At 37.4% G+C, this 24769-nt stretch overlaps 1 protein-coding gene across 1 annotated transcript; it reads left to right on the plus strand.

Moving 5' to 3' along the window:
* Positions 1-7110: 7110 nt before the first annotated feature.
* LOC113228316 (DDB1- and CUL4-associated factor 12) lies at positions 7111-17361 on the plus strand. Its single transcript, XM_026461574.1, has 10 exons — positions 7111-7208; positions 9209-9365; positions 11563-11715; positions 11894-12015; positions 13244-13343; positions 14221-14371; positions 15245-15402; positions 15611-15767; positions 16176-16273; positions 16363-17361. The coding sequence occupies exons 1-10, from the start codon at positions 7111-7113 to the stop codon at positions 16513-16515; spliced, it is 1347 nt and encodes a 448-aa protein (XP_026317359.1). The 3' UTR covers positions 16516-17361.
* Positions 17362-24769: the final 7408 nt, after the last annotated feature.

Here is a 24769-nt window from a genome sequence, read left to right on the forward strand (position 1 = left end):
ACCTGACTATACGGTCCCACCTACACCTTTATTGTCAGCTTATGAGTCCCCTACTGACGTTGATCTCTATGCAGGAGTTATTTAAGTGTATCAAATCAAAGGATACATCTCCTGGATGCGATGATATCACATATTCCATGGTAAAACATTTGCCTGAAAATGGTAAAAAGGTCCTACTATGCTTGTATAACAATTTTTTCGCGGATGGTTTTGTCCCTAAACAATGGAAGGACATTGGCATAGTACCTACTCCGAAAGCTAATAGAGAACTCAATCAAGTTACATCATTAAGATCCATATCGTTAATATCTTGTCTTTGCAAAATATTTCATGCTATCATCAATAACAGAATTGGCTGGCTTTTGGAACGGAATAAGGAGTTCTCCGAAAATACCATGGGATTTAGGAAATGTAAATCAAGTCTGGACAACTTGAGTGAAGTGGTTTCCAGAATTCAAATCGGTTTTTCAAGGGGTTTGGCAACTTTGGGATGTTTTTTGGACATTGACAACGCTTACAATAATGTCGAAAATACAGTACTTTTTCTATCTTGGACTCATTAAAAGTAGGGCGTAAGATATGCGCTTACCTTTGGCATTTTTTGAAAGATCGAAATCTAAAGATTAAATTAGACGATATCCTTTCAGAGAGGTCGACTAGTCGTGATTTAGCACAGGGAGACCCATTGTTACCAATATTATTCAACATAGCCACTATGAAGAATTTGTAAAATTCTTGAGAAAGGTATATTTATTTCACAATATGCCGACGATTATTATCTATATTGCCATTGCGACAATCTTGCAGAGGGAGAAATAAAGATTCAGCAAGCTTTAAACAAAATAAATTCGTTGTTATTATAGGTGGGTTTAGAGATATCGCCAAATAAAAGTAAAGTGTGTCTTTTTAAGAGGAGATACAAAAGGGATAGTATTAATATTATGCTTAACAACCAGCCATTACAAGTAGTAGTTGCTGTCAAGTACTTAGGTCTTTAGCTAGACCGTGGTTTGCGATGGGGGAAACATATCAATGAGATCAAAGAAAAAGTGCTTAAATATATAAATGCAACGATAAGAAGTCGGATTGATTACGCCGGTTTTTTGTATGGAAACATCGCTGCAACCCATTTATCCAAATTAGATAAACTCCAAAACGTTTCTATGAGAGTAATTGGTGGGTTTACTAAAAGCACTCCTGTGCACGTAAGGGAATCAGAATTGACCTTGCCACCTTTGTCAGTACGAAGACAGTACCTTGCAGGAAAAATGTGGTTAAAATCCAAATCAATTAGCACAAATATATTAATCGAACTTGTGACTGACCATACAAATTCATTTGAGGATTCCTACTGGCGTCACAAAAAAAGACCTTTAATTGGACTTGCGCATAATAACTTCAAAAACGTCCCGATCTACTCAAGTAACCAGTTAGAAATGTTCTCACTCGACACCTGGGTAACTAATACAGACTTAAACGACTGTTTAGTAATAAATATCGATAAAATCGACAAAGCGAAACGTAAGTACAAGTCCTCAACTGCAAATTATGGTTAGCACAGTGCTCAGGGAAATTTATTATGGTCATTATAAAATTTATACTGATGACTCAAAAATAGATAGTGGAAATGGTGCCCCATTTCATTCTTAGATTGGCAAACCGAAGAACATGTAAAATTGCGCATCGAGGGTAATACATCAATAATGACAATTGAAATGATTGCAATCGTTGAAGCGCTCTCATATATTGAAAGTATTAATCACAGCATTTGAATCGTTGTACTTACGTTTTCAGGGGCATTCCATTGGCGTACACCATCATTCGTCTTATACAAAAACTGTACGCGGCTCACAAAAAAGTTACAATTCAATGGATTCCTTCCCATTCTGATATCGCGGGGAAGTGGATCGACTAGCGAGAGAAGCCACTGAGACCGGCAACTTGTTTCAAATTGTTCCTTGGTTTACTGAAGTATTGTTCAAGGTCAGAGATATGTGCTACGATATGTGGACAGAATACTTCGATGTAAGATCCCGTACAAAAGGTATATGGTACAAAACAATCCAGCCGACACTTTCTCGTTCCCCGTGGTTCTGTTTGTTTAAAATCCGCAGACAAGACCTGACTATCGATCTCCGTCTTCGCTCCAGCCACCCATCCATCCCATTGAATAGCTATGCATTCATGATGCTGAAAGTTGATTCGCCCGTCTATAACGAATATGGGATTGTTGAAGACGTGTATCACGTAACAATGGAATGTGGCCGGGGCGAGGCGCAGCGTCACCACCTCAACATTAAAATGCACGATCTCGGTAAGGTTAATAGCATCCTGGCAGCTCCGACCTCTGAAGAGGCAGAGCTGCTATATAAAGTAGTTAAGGAGACAATTAGGTTAAGAAATGTGTAGATTAAGAGAGCCACTATGAGGGGCATTTGTAAAACCCTCTATAAATAAATATAGATTAAAAAATATATATTGTTGTACAACAACGTTCGTAAACAAATAAAGTATAATTTATTGTTATTATAAATAGCCATATTTTTAACAAAAAACGTGTTGTTTTTTAATTAAACCATAGTTTTGTTTGATAAAACGAGACCGCAGATCCCATGGTTACGACTAACTTGACAGGCTCCATGGACACCTGGAAATAATTTATAGGCCTAATTGACAATCGAGTAAACGTTTTCGAGCAATTAATGCTTGATCAAACTGCATTCGATCTCAAGTAGGGAACCCTTTTTGCGAATTGTGTAAGCCTAAGAACTCCGTATCTTACCTACTTGACAAAATAATACCTTCATTGACGTATCCAATTTCATACAGCTAAAGCTACCTAGGCAAGGTGTAGATCTAGATGTACGTAGGACTGGTAGTAGGCTAGATGTAGGTAGGTAGAAGCAATAAAGTTTATTGCGTCGGCGGCTGGATGGCGCCGTACTGCTTCCCGGGGTCGATGACACCGCATGGGGATGAAAATTTAAACTTTGCGTACACAATGTATTTTGAAACGTTTAGTTATAGAATATGTTAAAGAAATAAAGTACCTACAACTGTAGCTACCCAATTCTAACATAGAAATCTTTTAAATTTAACATAGGTTACGTTTTTTTCAATGTGTAAACTTTGAATAGAAGGTGAGGCTTTTGTGAGGTTAAAACTCTACATAAAAGAAAAATAGCGTGATGAATATTTATTTACTGTACGTGAAATGCTTGGATTGCAATTGATAATATAACGAAGTACTTTTAACTACACCATAGACAAAATCGTAATTATAAAACTTTTTTTATAAAAAAATGACCTCTTAGTTTGCGGAATTACATATATTCGCCAAGTTTTATTGAAATTGGTCAACGGAAAGGAGGTGAAGTCCAATAAACCAGATTCATCCCCTAAATTGCCACTTTTGGAGGTGAAATATATTCGTGAAATTTGAATGGTACTACTAACTACTATTGAAGTATCCGATTTCCAACAAAAAAAAAGAATCACAGAAATCGGTTCAGAAATGTCAGCAGAGTAATCGTGTAACATAGTCAAAAAGCAGTCTCAGTCAGTTTTTTTTTAAGGACAAAAAAGGACAAGGAAAAGGGTGAGCTGAAGGCTCATAACCCATAAAATAAACCTAAAGCTAAGTAGCGGGTCTGAGGGCGCCCAAGTGGGCACGGACCTCGGCTCAGGGCGCTACTGAAGACTTCCGCCAGAGGGGCGTGCTATAGGAAAGAATCTACCAGTGTACGTGCTGAAATGAGGGGCTCTAAGACCTCGCCGGCGAGAACGGTTAGTGCATGTGGAGATGGAGGACTGATGTGCGATCTGATTGGCCTTCAAACTGGCGAGAGTGATAGGGTCGTCAAGGTCGTTGAGTACTTCCCTTGGCCGATGGGTCCTACATAACAACACGACACAAAAAAAACTCGACAAGCGCATTACCATGCGAGCTACATTACTTATACTATAGATACATTGAAGATTCTTATGGCTTGCGAAAGAGGAATTCATGCTATGGAAAATTGGGCTTGACTATAAATTTAAACTGTGGAACATTGTGGAATTTTCAAAAAAAAAGTTTATTTTCTCTACTGACGACACAAACTTTGATTTAAGAAGCATATGATCGCCATTTCAGAGTTTAAAAAAACTAATTCGTATACGTCGAAAACAGATTTTAAAAATTCATGTAATACGAACACCTGCTGATAAAATAATAGCAAATACGCGCCACCGACACACTGCTTCAACTTCATTAAGCTTCATCAAAATATGTTAAGTGTATGGAAGCCATAGTTGTCCTGAATTTATATAATAGGGGTTAAAGTATGAAATTGCCGATTTGTACTGAAAATCTAAATTGTTTATTTTTTAAATTTTTAACAAATTTATTTAATCAAAATAGTTGCCATTATTATCTATACATTGCTGCCATCTAATGGGAAGGTTATTAATGCCTTTGCGATAGAACTCCGACGATCTAGACTGCACAAACTGTGTGAAAGCATTTTGTACTGCCTCCTGGGAAGAAAACTTCTTGTCACGTAGATAATTGTCCAAATCACGAAAAAAATGGTAGTCCGTTGGAGCAAGGTCTGGTGAATACGGAGGATGACGAATGGTTTCTAACTGCAGTTCCTGAAGGGTCAAAATGGTTTCTCGTGCTGTGTGAAGTCTCGCGTTGTCGTGGAGCAATAATGGTGAAGATCGATTCATGAGTCGGGGCTGTTTTACTGCTAGTTTTGTCAACATGGTTCGGAGTTCGGCACAATAGACATCTGCCGTTATTGCTTGACCAGATCGGAGAAAACTATAGTGAATAACACCATGCTGAGACCACCAAACAGTTACCATTACCTTTTTATTGGTAAGTTTTGCTTTAGGACACTGTTGTGGCATTTGACCTGGGGTCAGCCATTGCATTTTTCTTTTCCGGTTATCATAAAGAATCCACTTTTCATCACATGTTACAATTCGATCCAATATTCCTTCATTTCTGTACCGGTTCAACAAGGCAACACAAGTTTCAACACGCGTTTCTTTCTGCAGATCAGTCAAATCATGAGGCACCCATTTTTCGTATTTTTTTATTTTATTGATTTGACGCAAGTGAGTCAATATTGTGGGTAAGGTAACGTTAAACCATGCCGCTAATTCCTGGGTAGTTTGACTAGGATCGGCTTTCACTATCTCTCTTAATTCATCGTTATTCACCTGTGTCTTCCTCGGGTCTTCCTCGTGCCTCGTTCTTTAAGTCGAAATTTCCATCACGAAAGCGTTTAAACCAAAATCGCACGGTGCGTTCATTAGTAGACCCCTCTCCAAACGCAGCATTGATATTGCGGGCTGTTTCTGCCGCGTTAGTTCCGCGTCGGAACTCGTATTCAAAAATCACTCGAATTTTCGCAGTATCCATCTTTCTTGTCTAAATTGAATAACAAAAACAATTGAAAGTCGATATTCAAATGTTTCAAATTTAAAAAAAAAATCACAGAAACCATTTGAAAAAAGTTTCATTCGAAAACCTCAAACCATGAAGATTCTATGAAAATTCAAAGAACCTATTGCAATAAAACGGCAATTTCATACTTTAACCCCTAATACTATAGTAAAGCACCACAAAGTAAAAACAATGCAATCACCACACGCGACATTCTAAAATTTTGAACTGCATAGAACAACATTGTAAGTGTTCATTCAGCTGTACAGATTATTTACAGCTTTTATGCATTGCAGTGCTGTTTACAATATGCAACTTAAACCAGATTATTTGAGACAATTTACGATTGCAACACCACTGATATAGAATTACTACTAGGTCACGGAAACACCTCGTAAAATTTGTCGATTTGGGATTTCGCCAAATAGCCTAACCGAGGGCTTGTATGGGCATCGAATACGCTCCTTTACAAATAAAGCTATTTTTCTGATTTACTACGGTAAACATTATGTAGGGATGTTTTTTGGCACAATAATTCTTAACCCATTTATCTAACAACTTCTTCCATAAACGATTAGATTATTTCGAAGTCGGAAGTGTCAACGCAAATTATCGTTGATTGTTCACGCAAAAGCATGTGTGATTTTGAATTTTTCCAAAAAATATCAAGTCTTCCCCCCAAATTATAAATGACCGACTGACCTTGCAATCCTGTGGATTCTCAGTAATAAGGATACACATTACAATTCGATTTTTACTGTATTTTTTAATCGAATTATTCCAATGCTATTTTCTAGCGAACCGATTCAATAGAAAGGCAAATGTCGATCTTCTAGATCTTCTAGAAACCATTAAACATTTTCTAATAAAATTTGAACAAATCTCTATTTACAACAAAATAATATATATTTAGTTTAAATAGTTTTTCCCGATTTTGAGCATTAATGGGTTTTAACCAGATTTTAGCCCGGCTTTTAACTAAGTGCCTGGTTAAAACCCGGGCACTTGCCAATCTCTGATAACATTAATAAGAGAAATAAACTGGAAAATGTATTTCAGGATTTGTCTTGCAAGATTTTTTAAATATATATCCAATTATCTTTTCTTACGTATACCTATAGGATCATTGTATAGGATTTGTCTTGCAAGATTTTTGAAATATATATCCAATTATCTTTTCTTACGTATATAGGATCATTGTATATTATATCAGTCAATAACCAACAAAAGTCCCCAGGTAATCCCCTTTTAGAATAATTCTCCGGTTTCACTTTTAATATACAGCATAGATTTAGTATATATACTAAATCTATGATATACAGTATATTTAGTAGGTTTTATTTTTTGTTATTCAATAATGGCAACACTACTAATTGACAGCCAGCCAGCTTTCCGTCAGCGTACGTATTTATTTCCTAAATTTAGGAAATTATAGAGATACTCTCATAATAATTAATATTTGTCATATTCATTCTTATCAATATAACATTTGTACAATGTGTGATTGTAGAAAAAAGTGCCTTTAAAGAAAATAAACGTGGACGCGTGGACCCGAATAATGTTGAAAGATGTCGTCGATTTTTGGATTGTACAACAGAACAAAACGAAAGTGAATAGTTGACCGTGTTACTTTGTGAATAGTTGGAGTTAGTAAACTTAGTTTTAGTGTAATAATGGCGCAGACGGTGAGGCGCGCGATTGAGGGGAGGTATCCTTCATGCTATGATCCGAATAGAATTAAAGAACGAAGAGCAAAAGCCAGGGCTCTAAGGTAAGACAAACATAATTTATTTCACAATTTTCTATAACGCAGATATTTCATCGCTTATAAAACTCCATTTAGCACTTCGAAACCAAAGCCTGCCGACTTAGAAATTAATAATGATAATTATATTAAACTAGTACGAAAACATCGATGTTTTTTGTTCCATGTCATTGTATGAATTTTAATGTTACATTATTTGAGCTGTAATAAGTTTTGTCACACCTTAAAATAATTCAAAACATGAAAAATATTATACTGTGTCAATTATAAATATATTAAATGTGAATAATGTCCTAGAAGCAACTTCCTTGTTGTGTTTCTGACTGTACAATTACAATTACATATTATTTTTAACATTGTACATTTGATTTTTGACTAGTGGTTAGCATTGTCAGCGTTAAATGAGGGAGACCGAGGTTTGAATCGTGATAGGACCCATTGGGGTAACAAACTTTGTAAAATGGTTTTATCTTGCGTGTTACTGGTAGTGTTGTAGTAAAAACATATCAAAATCAAATATTATTGGAACGTCACATGTTAGTCAAACATGTAAATTCCCGAAAGCTGCTATTACGCACTGATAGATTCGCCATGGGCACAAAAATTCAAAATGGGGACACAGTCCCATGTCTCATACTAAGTTTTGATTAAGTGCCACTCCTACCCAACATTTTGGCTATATGAGAAGAGCACTATAGCGAGTAAGCCTGCATCGGTTTCTTATCGGTCAGGTACTGACCCCAGATCAACCCGTTGATACAGACCTCATCCGGTTCTCAAAGTTCTTGCCAAGGCACCCAAGGGTGAGCACCCCACTTACAGCGCCCTTCTTATAGTCCAGATAAGTACCGGAGCTGTTGGCACTGCTAACATGACGACACAAAAATTTTTGAGCCAAAGTTGTCTATGGAGTGGTGCAAAGAGCAGGTTTCAACAACTTTGAGTGTCTGAAGCCTGTATATGTGTTTATAGCGTATTTCAAAATCTGACCCTCTTGATTCAACATTAAGTCTGATCTCATGGTGGTTAGGTATCAAACATGAAGGTATTTTGTCAAAATAACCATCATATGATGGCTATTTTGACAAAATACCTTCATCCTACAAAACTGAACTTTACACAGAACTTTACACCCCTCTCTTTGGTTGTGAAAAGCTTTGATGGAAATGGCCAAGGGATTCACATTGAATTGATAAAACATTCCTCATAACAATCTGATCAGGTAAATGATTTGATTAGAAACAGTAGTTTCTGTAATCAATATACTATGTAATATATAATATGTAAATCAATAAACCATGATGTTTAGTGATTATCATTGAAGAAGCTACTTTCTTTAAAAAACTGCACCATTTATTTCAATTTTACTATAAGGCCTTTAAATTGGTGATTAAAATATTGTGTATCAATCTGTCATTGTTCAGAAAGGTTTAGGTCATAATTTACTATGTTGATAATACATATGCATACATACATCACGCCCCTTTCCCATTGGGATTTATTATTTCTCCTCATTAACACGCATCAGTGCTTGCATATAGGCTTGTCGGTAAGGCTACTCTGTTGATAATAACAGATAATATTTGCAAACATCTAACGTGCAGGTTGCCCCTCATTGTTTTCTTTTGGCATTAAAATATTTAAAGAAATAAGTATTCATCAAGAGATTTTAAAAAGGATTTAATGTCACAGATGCCAAATTCTTTTTCTCATCATATTGATGGCATACACTATACGTCTACCAGCATGGTGAAAGGGTTTGCCAATTAGAGTAAAGTACTTACCGATCGTTCAATCGATCGACCACGCTTACTAGAAGGGAATGGTTCGTCGTGCAGGGAGGCTGCTTTTGTGTGCCCCACACCAGTATTCTAACTTAGACTCGCTTTTAAAAACAGAAAGAGTCACTAATAACCATATTGTACATTTTTTACTTTAAAAATACACTACCTTATAAATAATTGGATTGGAAATGCTTTTTCACAGAAATGTAAATCCATTTTCAGACTAGAACAACAAAGGAAGCCTGACAAAGTAGAAGATTTTGTCTGCTACTCAGACAGTGACAGTGAGGAGGAGACCCCAGCTCAACAGCACCGCATTCTCTCCACGTCGTATAATTTTGTAGACTATGTACGGTCAAGAGAAATACTTGCACCAGAGGTCAGAAGCTTTATTTGCAATTTATTATGTTATATTTATCAGCTTAAATTAAACTTCAAGGAAATACAATTCTGAGATTTCAGAAGGTTACAGGATTACACATCACATTTGCCTTCTCTGTCATCGAGATACTATGAAATATACAATACATACACAAATAAATATTGTGAGATGGTCACCACCTAAACCTCAAACCATATCGAGTTGAAACGAAAAAAGTTGGAACTATTGTTTGGATCTAAGTTGAGTAAATTTGTTTTTTCAAACAAACCAACGTCTCGGGCCCTTACAGTTCCTATGATTTTTTCAAATAATTTCAAGTGACGGGACGAACAAGTAGTGCGCGTAGTGGTAAGCGATACGCCTGTCCATAGCAGTTGCAGTGCCACTCGAAGCTTTAAATCACGAAGATCTGAGGGGCACAGCCACTGCGCCCGTCACTCTGAGACACTTTACTTTAGTTACTTCCATAGTATAATGTCCTACCAGATTCTCATGTGGGGTAAAGCGCAGATATACAAACCATATTTGTGTTGCAAAAACGAGTGATTCGTTCTGTGTACTGTTTAGGTTCTCGGGTTTCTTTCAGAGAAAAGTTTAAGGAGACTGGTATCATGACTGTGGCATCACAGTACATTTACTCAAATATTTTGTATGCCCGTAAAAATATACATAATTTCGTTAAGAAAGAAGATATCCATAATATTAACCTTAGAACTAAGTCCAAACTCATGGTACCACATTTTCGTTTAGCTAAGGTCAACGATTCTTTATTCTTTTATGGGGAACTGTATACGTTTTACAGTAAGATTCCAAAGCATATATTAAGACTACCATTTCCTAAGTTTAAAACTGACATCAAAAGTATTTTAATTGAAAAGTCACATTACAAAATTGTAGAGTATGTTTTAGATAAAGAAGAATGGAAAAACAACATGAGTCTGGATTCCACACAAATATGATTCAAAATCTATTCCATAGCATTTAAGTTTATTTGAAAAGAGCAATCCCTAGAGTTTCTTGCTCTTTCTTCTCAGGAAGGTCAGTGTAGTGAACGAGCAGTAGCTTAAATAAACGTTTTCAAGTGTAAAAACGCAAGCCTTGTATGACCATGACTTCTATGTTTAGTTATAACTACTGTCAGTGCAACTTGTACAAAATAAATATAATTAAATTCGCAAATAGAGAATGGCACCAAAACTGATAGAATCTTATCATAAATGTTTAATAATAATCGCCAAAACAAGTTGTGATGTCATGTGACCTTGATCACGCAGGTTTTAGATAAAGATAGTAAAAGCAATCCTACCATGACTTTCACTTATAACATTTAACGTTTGTATAGCAACTTCAACAGAAAATAACAAGTTTCCTTAAAGGTCGTTTGTTATCAGCACGCATGAGCACCGCACGTCGGTACTAAACATGCGTTTTATGTGGAGCATCGCTATGAAACTACTGCTTATAATGTGGCATCTTTTTTTATGGTATAAAATGACTGGACGAACTAGTCGAGTCGCATAACACTCACTCCCGTACATTTCTACACAAGTTTTGTGTATAGTGACACTCTCTGCCGACCTTTAAGGTATACGAGAAGGGTACTATAAACCTGTGCAAGCAAGCCTACACAGGGACCTTATCAGTAAAGTCCTGACCACAGACAGCCCGTTTATACAGACTTCATCTGGTTCTCAAAAGGTTAATGCCTTGGGTGAGCTGCCTACCCATTGTTCAGATAGGTACCGGAGCTGTAGGCATGCTCACTTCTCGTTGCAACTAACGGATGCCACCGCTAAGCCGTTGACTCTACAGTCCAATACCAAATCTCCACTTTGGTGACGGAGCTGTAGGCACGCTCACCTCCCGACGCCGAAGCGTCTCTCCAGTTCCCAGAAACCTACGCGTCAGGAGGGACCGGAGAATATCTAGCTCATCCTCTATAACTATGGTGAAAAATGGGGTGGTTTGCATTAATATTAGACAATTGTTGATGACTTTATCATCTCGGTCAACCGTGACCATGGGACCTGTGAAGGGCCTGAAACGTTGGTTTGTTTTAGGAACAAGTATAAGTTTCCCATCTATTTTAGCGTTTCCCGAAAATTACGTTTTCGAATGTCATTTTATTTTTGAGGGCGCGTATCTGTTGTCGTTTTTCGGCCTAAAAGCTGATATTGAAGCGCGTTTGTTCCAGGCGCGCACGGTGGACCCGTCGTATGCGACGCGACATATGCTCACCCACGACATGTTCCGCGAGACGCCCGTGGCGCTCGGCAACATGAACAAGGTGTTCTGCTCGCAGTGGCTCTCCGACAGGCAGGTCGTCTTCGGCACCAAGTGCAATAAGGTAAGTGGTAAGGTCATCGGCAAATGATTCAAAAAGACAAGAGCTATGTGTCTATATTGCACCGTCTGTAATGGAGTGACTGTAAGGAGATTTTGGAATGAAACCACTTTGTTACGGAGAGTGCAATGTGTCCGGTGAAGTATTGCACTGACCAAGACTAACAGGCGGGCGTTCGCAGCTGATGGTGTACGACGTGCGCACGCGCGCGCTGGACGCCATCCCCACGCTGCGGCCGCGCGCGCCGTGGGCCGGCGCCGACCACCAGACCGGCATCCACGCGCTGCAGATCAACCCCTCCAGGTAGCCCCGCGCTTCTGCCGGCTGCTTCTGCCCGGGCGCTTGCTTCCTCTCTGGTCACGGATGGACCTTTTTTTGTGTAATATTAAGTGACGGGACGAACGAGTCGTCTGCCTGGTGGTAAGCGACACGCCTGTCGCATCACAAAGATCTGAGGGGCACTGCCACTGCGCCCGACACCCTGAGACATAAGTTGACAAGTCCCATGTGCCTGTAATTTCACCAGCGCCCTTACCCTTCGAAAGCGGGACACAGCAATGTTCACATGAAAACTGGACTGTTGTACAATTGTGGCGGATGTACTGTTTTTCCACCACGTTTCAATAAAACGATAGAATGCTAAATCACATAAACTACAAAATATTTCATTTCATTGAATGCCATGATGTTATACTACCATGATATTCATATATTTATTGCGAGAATACTCCACCAGTTTTTAGAAATATAATTATCTGCTTTTTCTTTGTAATATTTTTCAAATGTTAATCATGCGCTATAATTATTTTCTGAATCTTAACAAATATGCCTATCAATAGATGACAGTGTGTATTATAAATTAATTACAAAAACAACGCTTGCTAACATTTTTAGATGGCGCTAATTGTAAACAGAATAACACATTTTTTTTGCCAGCAGTATCCTTTAAAATGTATGCAATAAGCGCCATCTAGTTGAGTTGTTTGTTATTACTAGAAAGTAGCTTTGATAAATTGCAGTTTGTCAATGTAAATCAAATTAATTACAAAAATAACTTGAATGACGGGACGAGCAAGTCGTATGTCTGGTGGTAAGCGGCTTACGCTTTTAATCACAAACATATGAGGGGCACTGCCTCTGCGCCCGTCACCTTGAGACATAAGTTAATAAGTCCTAGGTGCCTATAATTACACCGGCACCCTTATCCTTCAAAACCGAAACGCAGTAATGCTTACATTACTGCTTGGCGGCAGAAATAGGTAAGGTCTCTATCTCTACTGCTACTAAAAAGCTAAAGCTATTTGGTACTCGTTGCGACATCTAGTGCATCAATCGGTACTAAATACTCGTCTACGCTTTTTTGTTCCGCGATTAACAGACCTCTGGAGTTATTGGTGCATGGTATCAATAATAACTACAATCAAAATAGATAGGTTTTGAGGCCCTCCTTGGTAGAACTCTCACAAGGAACTACTGCTGGTGAAATGTGTCCGGAAGTGTATAATGAGGGGACGAATTTTGATGTGAACAGAACGTTGCTGGCGACAGGAGCGCGCAACTCGTGCGAACTGGCGATCTATAGCCTGCCCACCTTGGACCCCGTCGCCGTCGGCGAAGCGCACAAAGACTGGGTATGTTTTTTTTTTCAACAATAAATACAATAAAATCTGCTTTATTTGACATGCAAAATATATAAATTTCAAACATTAAACAAAGAAGAAGAAAAAAAGAGAATAAAACCAAGTTATAATAAAAAAGCATATTCGAAAGGGTCCTTGAGTATTATCTAGTATATAATCAGAAATAGAGACGCAATAAGGGCCATCCGTTCCTGGTAACTTATCAGGCAAATGGGCCTTATATCACTTTTTAACCGACTTCAAAAAAAGGAGGAGGTTCTCAATTCGACTGCATGTTTTTTTTGTATGTATGTTACGCGATTACTCCGGTATTTGTGCACTGATTTTCACGATTCCTTTTTTTGTTGGTAAGAGGGTACCCCCTTAGTGGTCCTATTTAATTTTGAAGAAAATCATCCACCTCTAAGAGTGGCTGTTCACGCATGAAGATTCATTTTTATAAATAGCGCCTAAGTTTTATTATAAGGAGCAATTATTTTAATGGTTGGTTTTGCTATTCTCTAATTCAAGGCGTTTTTCTCTGTCAATGTACTTTGAGTAGTGAGAACCGATTTTTGTTATCTCCTGTGTCAAGTTCCGTATAGTGGCGACCTTCCCGTAACCGATTTCAAAAAAACTTGATAAAAAGATGTAATTCCACGTACTTTTGAGGTCGGTTTTTTTAGTGCGCTGTACTGAGATTATTATAAATATTAACTCTCGTTTGCGCTGAAATCACAAATTAGAAGACTGAAATAGTACAGCGCCAACAACTGACTTGTGTGTACTTGGATTGCACGGATATGTTCGAGCGTCCTAATTTGTGAGGTATAGGCCAGCCAAGCGGGCTGGTGAGTTAGCTGACGGCGGCGGTGCGCCCTGTGTGCAGATCCTGGACATGTGCTGGCTGGACGACGAGTTCGTGGTGACGGGGTCCCGCGACAGCAAGCTGGCGCTGTGGCGCGCGCCGCTGGAGCCGCCCGAGCTGGCGCCGCACCACGACTACGTGGCGCCCGTCTGCCTCAAGGAGTGCCGCTCGGGTGCGCCGAATTTGCAGCCTAAGGCTCCGCTCGCACTGGCGCAGAGCGAAGGGCCAGCAAGTAACGCGCGACGACGCGCAGCTCCGTATTTGCATGACACAAATTTTTACCTTAATACTGGGAAAATAGAGATGAACTTGGTATAGGCGAAAGCATGACGCGTCGCGACGCTTCGACTCTGCGCCAGTGTGAGCTGAGCCTAAGAAACTCATTCGTACTCGTATATCATTTCGATACCTCCAATGAACATTACGCCGACTTTTTTTGGTCATTTTCCGTTATTTTTGTACACAGCCATATATTACATATTTTTTACTAACATTATGCACCCCGAAAACAAACGAAAAACAGAACAGCTCCAAAAATTAATTTGGCGTAGTGTTTCATTGGAGGTATCGATTTGCAATATTTCTTTCAAATACATCGATGCCGTAATGAAATATTTCGAAATAATAACGAAACAAAATTTAATTACTGAGCAGCAGTAGAGCTCCTTGTGAAGAAGTTCGTCCAATGAAGTACTACCTTACCTATTTCTATCACCAACCAGGAATGTGAGAATTACCGCGTTCCGGTTATGAAGGCTAAGAGTGCTGGTGAAATTACAGGCACATGGGACATGTCAAATTATATCTCAGAGTGATGAACGCAGTAGCAATGCCCCTCAGATCTCGGTGATTTAAAGCACTGAGTAGTACTGCAACTGTTATGGACAAGCGTGGCACTTACCACCAGGTGGGCGACTTGTTCGTCCCGTCACTACATGTAGTATACATTAATTAAAACTTCAGCGAACTTCAGTATGCCAAAATTCAAATTAATGAAATCTGTTTCAGAATACATTGTTAATATCGTGTTTAATGTTGAATACAGGTCAGAAAGTGCGTGCGCTGACGTTCAATCCGCGCTGGCGCGAGATTGCGGCTTTAACCCTGAACGGCTACATCCACGTCTTCAGCGCGGAGACCTTCCGACAGACTCTCTCGCGCAAGCTGCCCTCCTGCCAGGACCTCGTCTGCCTCGCCACGCAGGTACAACTAAGATTGACATTTGTTAAGTAAAACTGGTTAGAATAGCACTCGAAAGTACTACATGTGTTAGTATATACAGGGACGCCAAGGTAAAAAAGGAATATTTAAGAAATCCTAATGAATTCGGTTTCTACTTCTGAATAAATCTTGTGCCATATTCCGATTATTTTTCCCAGTCGATGTGGGTTTGATCCATAATGTGTCTCAGGAAAGCGGCGTGTACGCCATCGGCTGCAAATCGTACACGCTGCTGCTAGACTGCCGCACACTGCAGTCGATCAAGAAGATCACGTCGCGCTACAACGGCTGCGGCATCCGTTCCGCCAGCTTCCGCGGGAACATGCTCACCATCGGCACTGGGCTCGGTAATTTCTTTTATTCGAAAAAAAACTGGTATTATCGGCAAATACAAATAATAATGTGCCTGACAACCACACTAACTGCCTGATCTCAAATTAGGAATAGTTTGTTATTTGTATTATATACAATTATTCGTTTGCGATTATGTTCCGTGTAAAATCATTGCATAGTAAGAACAGTAATGGACCTAATATGGGTCCTTGTAGTAAGTACACTTCATTTATCGCATATTTGTTTAAACAAAATTATTTCACTAAAAGAAATAAGTATCAATTAGTTAATTATGGTGAGATTGTATTATGTGTAACGCTGTACTGTGACTACCCAAATCGTATTGACCTGTAATTAATACGTGACAAAAGTCAAAGGCCTTTAAAAAATCAAAATATAAATATAAATAATATTTGTTGCAGGATTGCTAATGTTCTACGACTTGAGAGCGGGCAAATACTTAGAGAGCAATATTCATTCATCAAAAACGGTTACGTTGAGGGCTTCCAGAGGCTACGTGGTAAGCGACAGCTTTTTAATTCTTTCGTATGAAGTTACGCATCACGTTAATTCGTCAGCTAAGTGAGTAATCGTGAAACGGTTGCGCAGTTCCCCGACGAGGAGGCGGACGGCTTCAACCAGGTGAAATACGTGCCGGCCATCTACACGCACTGCTACGACGACAGCGGCACGCGCGTGTTCACGGCCGGCGGCCCGCTGCCCGCGCCTCTCATCGGCAACTACGCCGGCCTCTGGCAGTGACGGCGGTACTCCTGGTTCCTTTCATCCGGTCGACGATGTTGTACACCGGCCTCGGCAGTACGAGCCGTTTTATGGGTTTAGTTAAAACCCGAAAATTCACTGCAACATATACTCGGACTGACCAATAGGGTAATTCTAAAACGCAGTCATCAAATTTGCCATTTTTATGCCAGTGCTGCCGGTGTGCGATATGTAACTTGACAATGAAAATAATGAGTTATTGTACGTCTGAGCCTCAGTGTTGCCATTTTATACCGTCCTGAAAATCAAGTTTATTTGATAAAACGATGTTTTACCACCATGTTATTAAATTATTTTCTGGTATATACAAATATCGTTTACAGTGTCGACTGCCTGATGAATATAAGATCTATAACAGACGCAGAAGAAATTTGTCAACTCGATAACTCGACCTGTAGCTTAGTTGGTAAAGCAATGGAGACGGAATCCCGTGGTCGCAGGTTTGAGTCCTGTCGGGTCGAACGATTTTTTCTTTGCGTCCGATCTTTGTATTTAACAATTATAACAATCAAGTTTTAATCAAATAACTGAGGTGTTTGAACAATGGTAAAATTAATAAATTGCCCTTAATAAATATACCGTTGCCGACGGTGTTCTTCGTTATTATTTTTTATTTTATTATTTTATCTGCATCGTAGTAAAAATTGATAATTAAATGGTAACCCTGATGCTGAAACCCATAACCATTGTTTCATTGTCGGTCAGTTTATACGGCTTAGTATATAATATTATGTTAGGAAAAAAAAAGCGAAAATGTGCGTTAAAAATACATTTGTAAACATCGAGTATGTAACCAGAAATGGAAACGAAATTTCATTTAATTTGTTTGAAAACTATTCTGCCAAATTATTACGGTGACGACTGCGCTCCGATTGCTCAGCCCGAATTGACCTTGAGCTTTGCTATAATGGACGAAAATTGCAAAATTACATATTTAATATTTAGTTACTGCTGAAATGTGATTCCGTTTGTTTTGTAATTACATGTTTTGCTGTTTTTCCCACACCACCGAATGGAACAGCCCCCATTGTTAGAGATATTATCTTCATTACAATAAATACAGAATATTTTTGGAATATACGGATACGTACACACAGGTCAGTTGTTGGCGCTGTACTATTTCAGTTTTCTAATTTGTGAATTTGCAATCGAGAGTTGATATTTAAAAGTAATATAAGGCCCATTTACCTTATGAGTTGCCAGGGATGGATGGCAGTTATTTGGTCTCTATTTCTGGTTATATACTCGATGTTTATAAAATTCTAAGAAGTTATGTGATTTGTCTAGTAGCTTGTAACTACAGGTGAACCGTGCCCAACGATGGCATAAGTCCTCAGGTTGCATAGTGACGCATTGTCTCGTAGTAGTCCTTAGTGAAATTGTAAAATATTTTTTTAGGTAGATTTTATTGATGATTTATTTTCATAGTGATATCTAGTATTCATTTAATTAAATTCTCCATAGGGTGATGTAAAATTAATTCCTAGTCTGGTTAACCACAGATTCTACACAAGATACTGGACAACTTTTCCCGAGTGTTTTGTATATGTATGACTTCAAATAATATATGATAATCGTAATCATTTATAATTGGAAATTACGTCACTACATGTCAATTTAGTACATTTAATGTCAACAAATGTATTGAATTGCATTATAAACTAATATTAAAGAGATTAGAAAAATAGTACCTACATACAATAAAATAACATTTAACATAAAGTGCGCTTGGAGCGCTGGTGACATGGTATGTGAACAATAGTCTTACAAAGAGTATCCATTGGATACTTACTTAAACTTCTAGGAGAATCGGCCATAAGAATGTAATTTGATTGCCTATGAAATAAAACACATTTTAGATTTTTTTTTGATAGTTTCAAAATTTAATTCGTAATTCATAAATCATTTATTTGTGGAAACAGATTATGGAATTTAGTGTCCTGCCCAACATTAGGCATACACACATATTGAAGTCATGTTGTGTACTTACACTTACAAACATCCTCTAAATTGTAAGCAAAAACTAAACTAACTCTTATACCCGAGTGTATTTTCTAGTATAAAGTATCGACGTAACGACGGTACCAGAAACACCCAGACTCGAGACAATACAGAAAAGTTCGTTTTTCTACATTGACCCGGCCGGAATCGAACTCGGGACCTCAGAGATGGCGACACCGTGAAAACTGGTGTGCAAGTAACCTAATCACGGAGATCGTTAAATGTACCTCGATGTACCAAATATGATATGCCTTAATAATTTAATAACATTGAACTAGGCTGTAAGATCTTGATCATTGCCCTCAGAGGAAAAAATACTAATGTCAATAAAATAAATAAATGTACTAGGTGTTCGAATTTTGAAATGATAAATCTCAACTTTGACATCAGTATTTTTTTTGCCAAAACTTGTGGGGAAAGTTGTTCAGTTTTTTGTAGGGTCAAGATCGGCTTTGCAGATCAAGAAATAATTTTAAATTATCTATATTTCTCATTATACTATTCTCATTATTATACAAAATTCGAAGGTTCCGCAAGTAAGGCGATGTACACTTAACCAGTCGGTTTTTGTACAGAAACGGTACTAAACGTACACCTAATTATTCTTAATGTTTTACTCGTTTACCCCGCTGCCCCAGGCGGTAATGTCTAATGGTAATGACTATTTGAAGACCAAGGGCTTCTTTTCCCGCGTTTATTTTAACGCTATTACCAAAAAAATTGTAATCATAATGACTCCATTCACTAACGAACAGGTTGGTCGTGTTCGCCAACATGTTCGCCATGAATGATGATGTTGGCCGACATGTTCGACATTTGTGACGCAAAATGTTGATTTTTATCCAACTTAGCCTAGGCATTCATTGCGAACACCTTGGCGGACGGCCAATATTCACAGTATATGAATGTGGCATCTATGCGAAATCGCCCCATATCGTTTACAAGTGTACTTTAATTAACAATGAATGAAAAATATTTTTCCTTGATTTCATTAATACTCCGTTACTTCCCAAATCCAAAAAATATTTTATAATGTCTCGTCAAAAGATTAAAATTAAACTATAAAATATGTAAATATATTTTTTTTAATTTAGAATATTTTTTATTTATGACTTATACGTGTCTTGTGGATTTTTGTATGTTGTTTGCGGCTAATGTGTTTGTAGACACAACATGTGTCAACAGGTAAATTGTCACACAAAGGAATCAGTGAGAGTCATATGCTACACTTGCAGACATAAAAACGTAGGCACATTTTTATTTAGCCATTTAAAGGAAGTTACTAATGTCAGTAGTAATATTTGATAATGTCAATTACAATAGTTTAGTTATCAATAGTAATTGTCTACTGTATCACAGCATCTATATGTTTTTGAAAAAAATGTGACAGTTAACTTAAGTCCGATATTACAGTCACGTCCTCTTTAACTAAATAACTCACGTATTTAAGTCTAATTTTTGGTCGACAAGTTTCGAACCAGTCCGTGATCCGTGAGCTACCGCGGCGGTGACTCGACGAAAATTTTTGCCGAACAAAAACATGAGCTCGACTTAAATACATGAGCTGTCCGTTCGTTTGTGTATGAGTCTCACTGTAGTTTTCCACGAGCCCTTTATAGATGTAACTTTCAGTTTTGACGCAAATAATTTACTTAAGCACTATTCAGAATTCCATATACGAGTAATATACTCGTATGTAAATAACAAGTTTTCGTCAGAATTTTAAATTACAAAAGGTGCAAAAATTAACCTTAATTAAAATCTTGCCACAAGGCACATTTTCTTGATTAATGTCACATTTTTTAATATAATAACCAAATATTCAAGTCTCGTGTCTTTTTCACGTACCATACGAAGGCAAAATAACCTATTAACCCACTTTTGAAGTAATTAATTTAACTTCATTTGTAATTTCCCTATGTTTTTAATATCAGTGCATTTACTTGTACTGCTAACAGCAGGTACACTTGCAGGTAATGTGAAAACTATTTTATATTTATTAATATTTAGTATTAAATAGTTGCGTGTATGTGTGTTCGTGGTGGCAATAAAAAGGGGCCAACAACGAGGAATAAGTCACCCCGAGTTTTTATATTGAATGAGCGCATTCGTTCAGATTCGTTATCACTCTATAATAAAATGACAGAATGCAAAAAATAACATTTGCGACACTGCAAAGTAGATTAAAGAAATTATAAGCACTAGCCATATATTGAAAGAAAGAAAAACATATATCGCACTGCTATTACAATAGTGTTATAACTCGACATATGTGAAATTAAAGATTATACCATAGTTAAACGTTAACTTTGAATCTCTACACGTCAATAAAACCATTGTTAGAATATTGTAAGAAGCAATTAAAAGATACTTAACTCCAAATGAGACAAACGTTTTGTAAGTTAGATCTGAACAAAGGAGTCCTTACTCTAAAGTCTGAAACTAACTTTTAGTTTTATTTGCTAAGTAGGAAATTGTTTAGACGTCTGTAATAAACTTTAGCCTATAAATACACTTTAATAATCTTTCAAGAGGAAGTGAGAGTAATTCGTTTTTCATCGATTCTGAAAATATAGAATTTTTGAGCTAATACACTGTTGTATTAAAAGTGCGATTTATTTGACTATCACACAACGAAAACAAAGAAACAAAACAGAAAAATATAAAACAATCAAATCATTCAAACGTAAAACACAAATAAAGGCGATCTCACTCGTCTTTCACAAAATAATAATTTCTACTAATCGTCATATGCGTAGGCACTTTTTTATATGAAAATAACTCATAGTTGACTGCCTCCGTGGCCGAACGGTTACCATGCCGGACTGCCACGCAGAGGTCCCAGGTTCGATTCCCGGGCCGGGAGAAATGTTTGTATGGCTTACATTTATTTCTCTCGTGAGTTTGGGTGTAATTTGTGGTTGTCTATGTGTGTGTCCATGGCACCCGCGACACAGGGTATCCCTAGTGCGGGGCTATGTTGAGTGTGTGCGTTATTTATTATTATTTATTATTATTATAGTTGAAAGCAGATATATATGTGTGTGTCGAATTTCACCGGCGTAAAATGGGTGCTAGAATTTTTTTTCTTTATGGTTAAAACAAGTGTACAATACACCTCGCATCTCACCTGACGGAAAGATGACGATATGGTCGACGTTGGAGCATGCACACCTATACAGGTGATAAAAAATCACTGGCCATTTCAAAGGAGCATACTGTGTAATGGAAATAAAAAAAATATGTTTGTTGTTTTTTTTTCTCAAATACTTAATAAATAAATAAGTTATAACGTCTCAAAGTTTTCCGAAAAATTGGGAACAATATTGACACCCGACGAGCAACAACGGTGTGGGGCAGTGAGCCGAGTCAGCTTGCGAGTTTATGTATTTGACAGAGAACAAAGTACAAAACTAACGCGCGATGCGTTAGCGCAGGTCTATCGTCGCGCGGCGCGACTAGCTGGCGCCTAGGCGTCTAGACAACTCGGCGCCTATCGCTCAATTTTATTTATTATTTTGAGGTAACCGCGTCTTAGAAATTGTCTAGAAATATTAACATAAAAAATAGGGACATTTCTTTTTTTTTATTTCACTAATGTGTTCTATTACTGTATCTTATGCAGGAAAAAATGGAGAGTGATTTTTTTATCAGTATAAGGCAAAAGGCCCAAATTATAACGTTCAGGGAACGAATCTACAGGCAAGAAACGCCACTTCAATGCCGTACGCCATTATGTGGAAACTAACGCTTTGTGCGCATCTCATAGGTATATATTCATTTTATTTTAAAGAGGAATCAGTTCTTTGTTAATTATTTACTATATTTTAATAATATCCGTAAAATTAAAGTTAGTGAAGGACGAGAGAATTGAAAGAAAGCTACCGAAACCGTCGCTGCAAATTTCAACACTATGTCAATGGCTCAAAGTACAATTTTATGTATAGCCCAATATAATTAATGTAAGCATTTCTCGAGCGGCGTTTAATAATACATCGCATTTTAAATTTATTATTAGTTTACATCGTGCCTTAATATTACGTGAAAATTTATGTAGTAGCACTGGTAGATAATAATAGATAGTGTTTATTACAAGCAGTACTTTTAATGTCGTGAATAGACAGCGTGAAAAAGTGACAGAAAACCCGTCTTATGAAAAAGCAAGACTAACACTGATTAGGCTAATACAAATTACTGAATTAGTATCGCGTTTTACGTTTGGCCCCTTTTTATTGCCGCCGTGTGTAATGCCGTATTACCTCAAATTATATGTAGGTGCAGTGACATACAATCGAATTTGTAAAAATTGTAGCAAGACACAATTTTGTGTAACTTTATATTGAACAATTATTATCTACATTGTATAAATTTTTAGTGTAATAAAAAATGTAACAAACATAAGCCAGAGACCGTTTTGAAGCTAGAGTAGCGACAAGTCGCTAAGTGTAAAATTTCATTTTAATTTTTGCCGCTATTAAATTCAGCTGCGTAATTTTTGCTAGGTCTAGATGTGTCTGTCAGTCTGAAAGATCTTAGGTAACCATATTCACACACGTTTACCCTCTCGTACAGGGTACATTTAAAGCAGTTTAGGGTAGTGGAGATGAATTTTAAGTTACCTGTATGAATTATTTAGTAAATATAAATATTGTGTATATAGGGTGCTTTTTATTTATTTGACAATACTTCAAGGGGTGATGCGTCACATAAACGATAATTTTATGATGTGAAGATTTTATTACACAACGCTCTTTTAGTACACTATTCGGCGTTCTGTGTGTATGCTATGCAAAATAATTTGAATAAGTTTTACGTAATTTAATTTAAAACCACCATTTATTGTACAGCTTGATGGGATGGCCATAGGAAACATTGAGACCCCATTATATCGTGAAATAAATAAATGACACCCTGTATCGACCAAAACCACTGTCCTTTTGTCTACAAAACTCCATTTACGATACTGATGCCTGTGACATCGGTTAGTCATATGTAGGAGAGATAATAATATATGCTACACAACCACACCTTTTACCTGGTCTCAAAATAGAGAATTCGTTTTTCGAATTGGTCCCACATTACTAACCGTTAGACTACTGAGGCGGTCAAATGTGTAACATGTCTTTTAAAAGGTTGACTACAGTTAGTTTGGGTAACTTGAAATACTTAACAGATCACTACGAGGCATCGAGTATGAGACGAAATGACATTTAATTTGTTTGAAAACTATTCTGCCAAATCATTACTGCGCTCCGATTGGCCAGCCCGAATTCGAAACAATTGACGGGTGTCGTCAATCGTCGTGTTTCCCACACCACCGCACGGAACAGCTGCCCATAGTTGGAGATATTATCTTTATTACAATGAATACAGAATATTTTTGGTACAAACGGAAACGTACTGTAGTATTTCAACTTTCTAATTTGTGACTTCAGTGGAAACAAGAGTTGATATTTAAAAGTGATATAAGGCCCGTTTGCCTGATAAGTTGCCAGGGATGGATTACCCTTATTTCGTCTCTATTTCTGGTTGTATACTCGATGCTACGAGGTGACAACTAAACTTCAAGCTTGTAATACCCAAAGTGGTTAAATACTACATTTTAATCTTGCGTTTTTTGCCTATTATATGACCGCTGTCACAAGTGTCAATTAGAAAAACCGTACACTGACTAACACGTTCGTTGGCAAATCGGATTGAAAACAAAATCAATCTGTTCAAATATATCTAATACAGAATATTACCATTAGCATGGATCTATAACTCTAGAGGACTGCTAATCTTAACTCTGTAAAAGGTCTAAAACCCATCTTACTTATCTTGGATGTAATTTATATTAGGTAAAAGTAAATGGGTATAAATTAAAACCTCTTTAATATGAAATATAAGTAGTAAATTTATTATCCTTGTATTTTTTTTTAATATTGAGCCATGATTTAAATGCGTACAATAGAAGGTATTGTGTGTTTTGAAATAATTTCTAAATCAAGCTTTGCTAATATGGGTAGATGGCGCTAATCGTAAACAAAACAAAAGAAAGTCGGCAATATTAATAGAGACATTGGTCTTTTTTTACGAGAGAACAATCCGACCAATATTTATTGTAAGGACAGCATGCTATACGTGCTACATTTTGTGCGAACACTCCGTTTTCTAAATATAAATAATAGTTATACTAATTCTTTTTTAAAAACGGAGGACAGATTATTTGTAATGTAAATTCAATTTGTTA

This window comes from Hyposmocoma kahamanoa, unplaced genomic scaffold, assembly GCF_003589595.1.
Source record: "Hyposmocoma kahamanoa isolate Upper Pololo Valley unplaced genomic scaffold, ASM358959v1 226, whole genome shotgun sequence".
In the NCBI taxonomy this organism is placed as follows: domain Eukaryota; kingdom Metazoa; phylum Arthropoda; class Insecta; order Lepidoptera; family Cosmopterigidae; genus Hyposmocoma; species Hyposmocoma kahamanoa.

Excerpts from the sequence above, each read along its gene's own strand:
- LOC113228316 (XM_026461574.1), top strand. The coding sequence starts at position 7,111 with ATGGCGCAGACGGTGAGGCGCGCGATTGAGGGGAGGTATCCTTCATGC. Across the intron at positions 9,366-11,562 it reads GAGAAATACTTGCACCAGAG|GCGCGCACGGTGGACCCGTC; the intron begins GTCAGAAGCTTT and ends CGTTTGTTCCAG. Across the intron at positions 15,403-15,610 it reads TCGTCTGCCTCGCCACGCAG|GAAAGCGGCGTGTACGCCAT; the intron begins GTACAACTAAGA and ends AATGTGTCTCAG.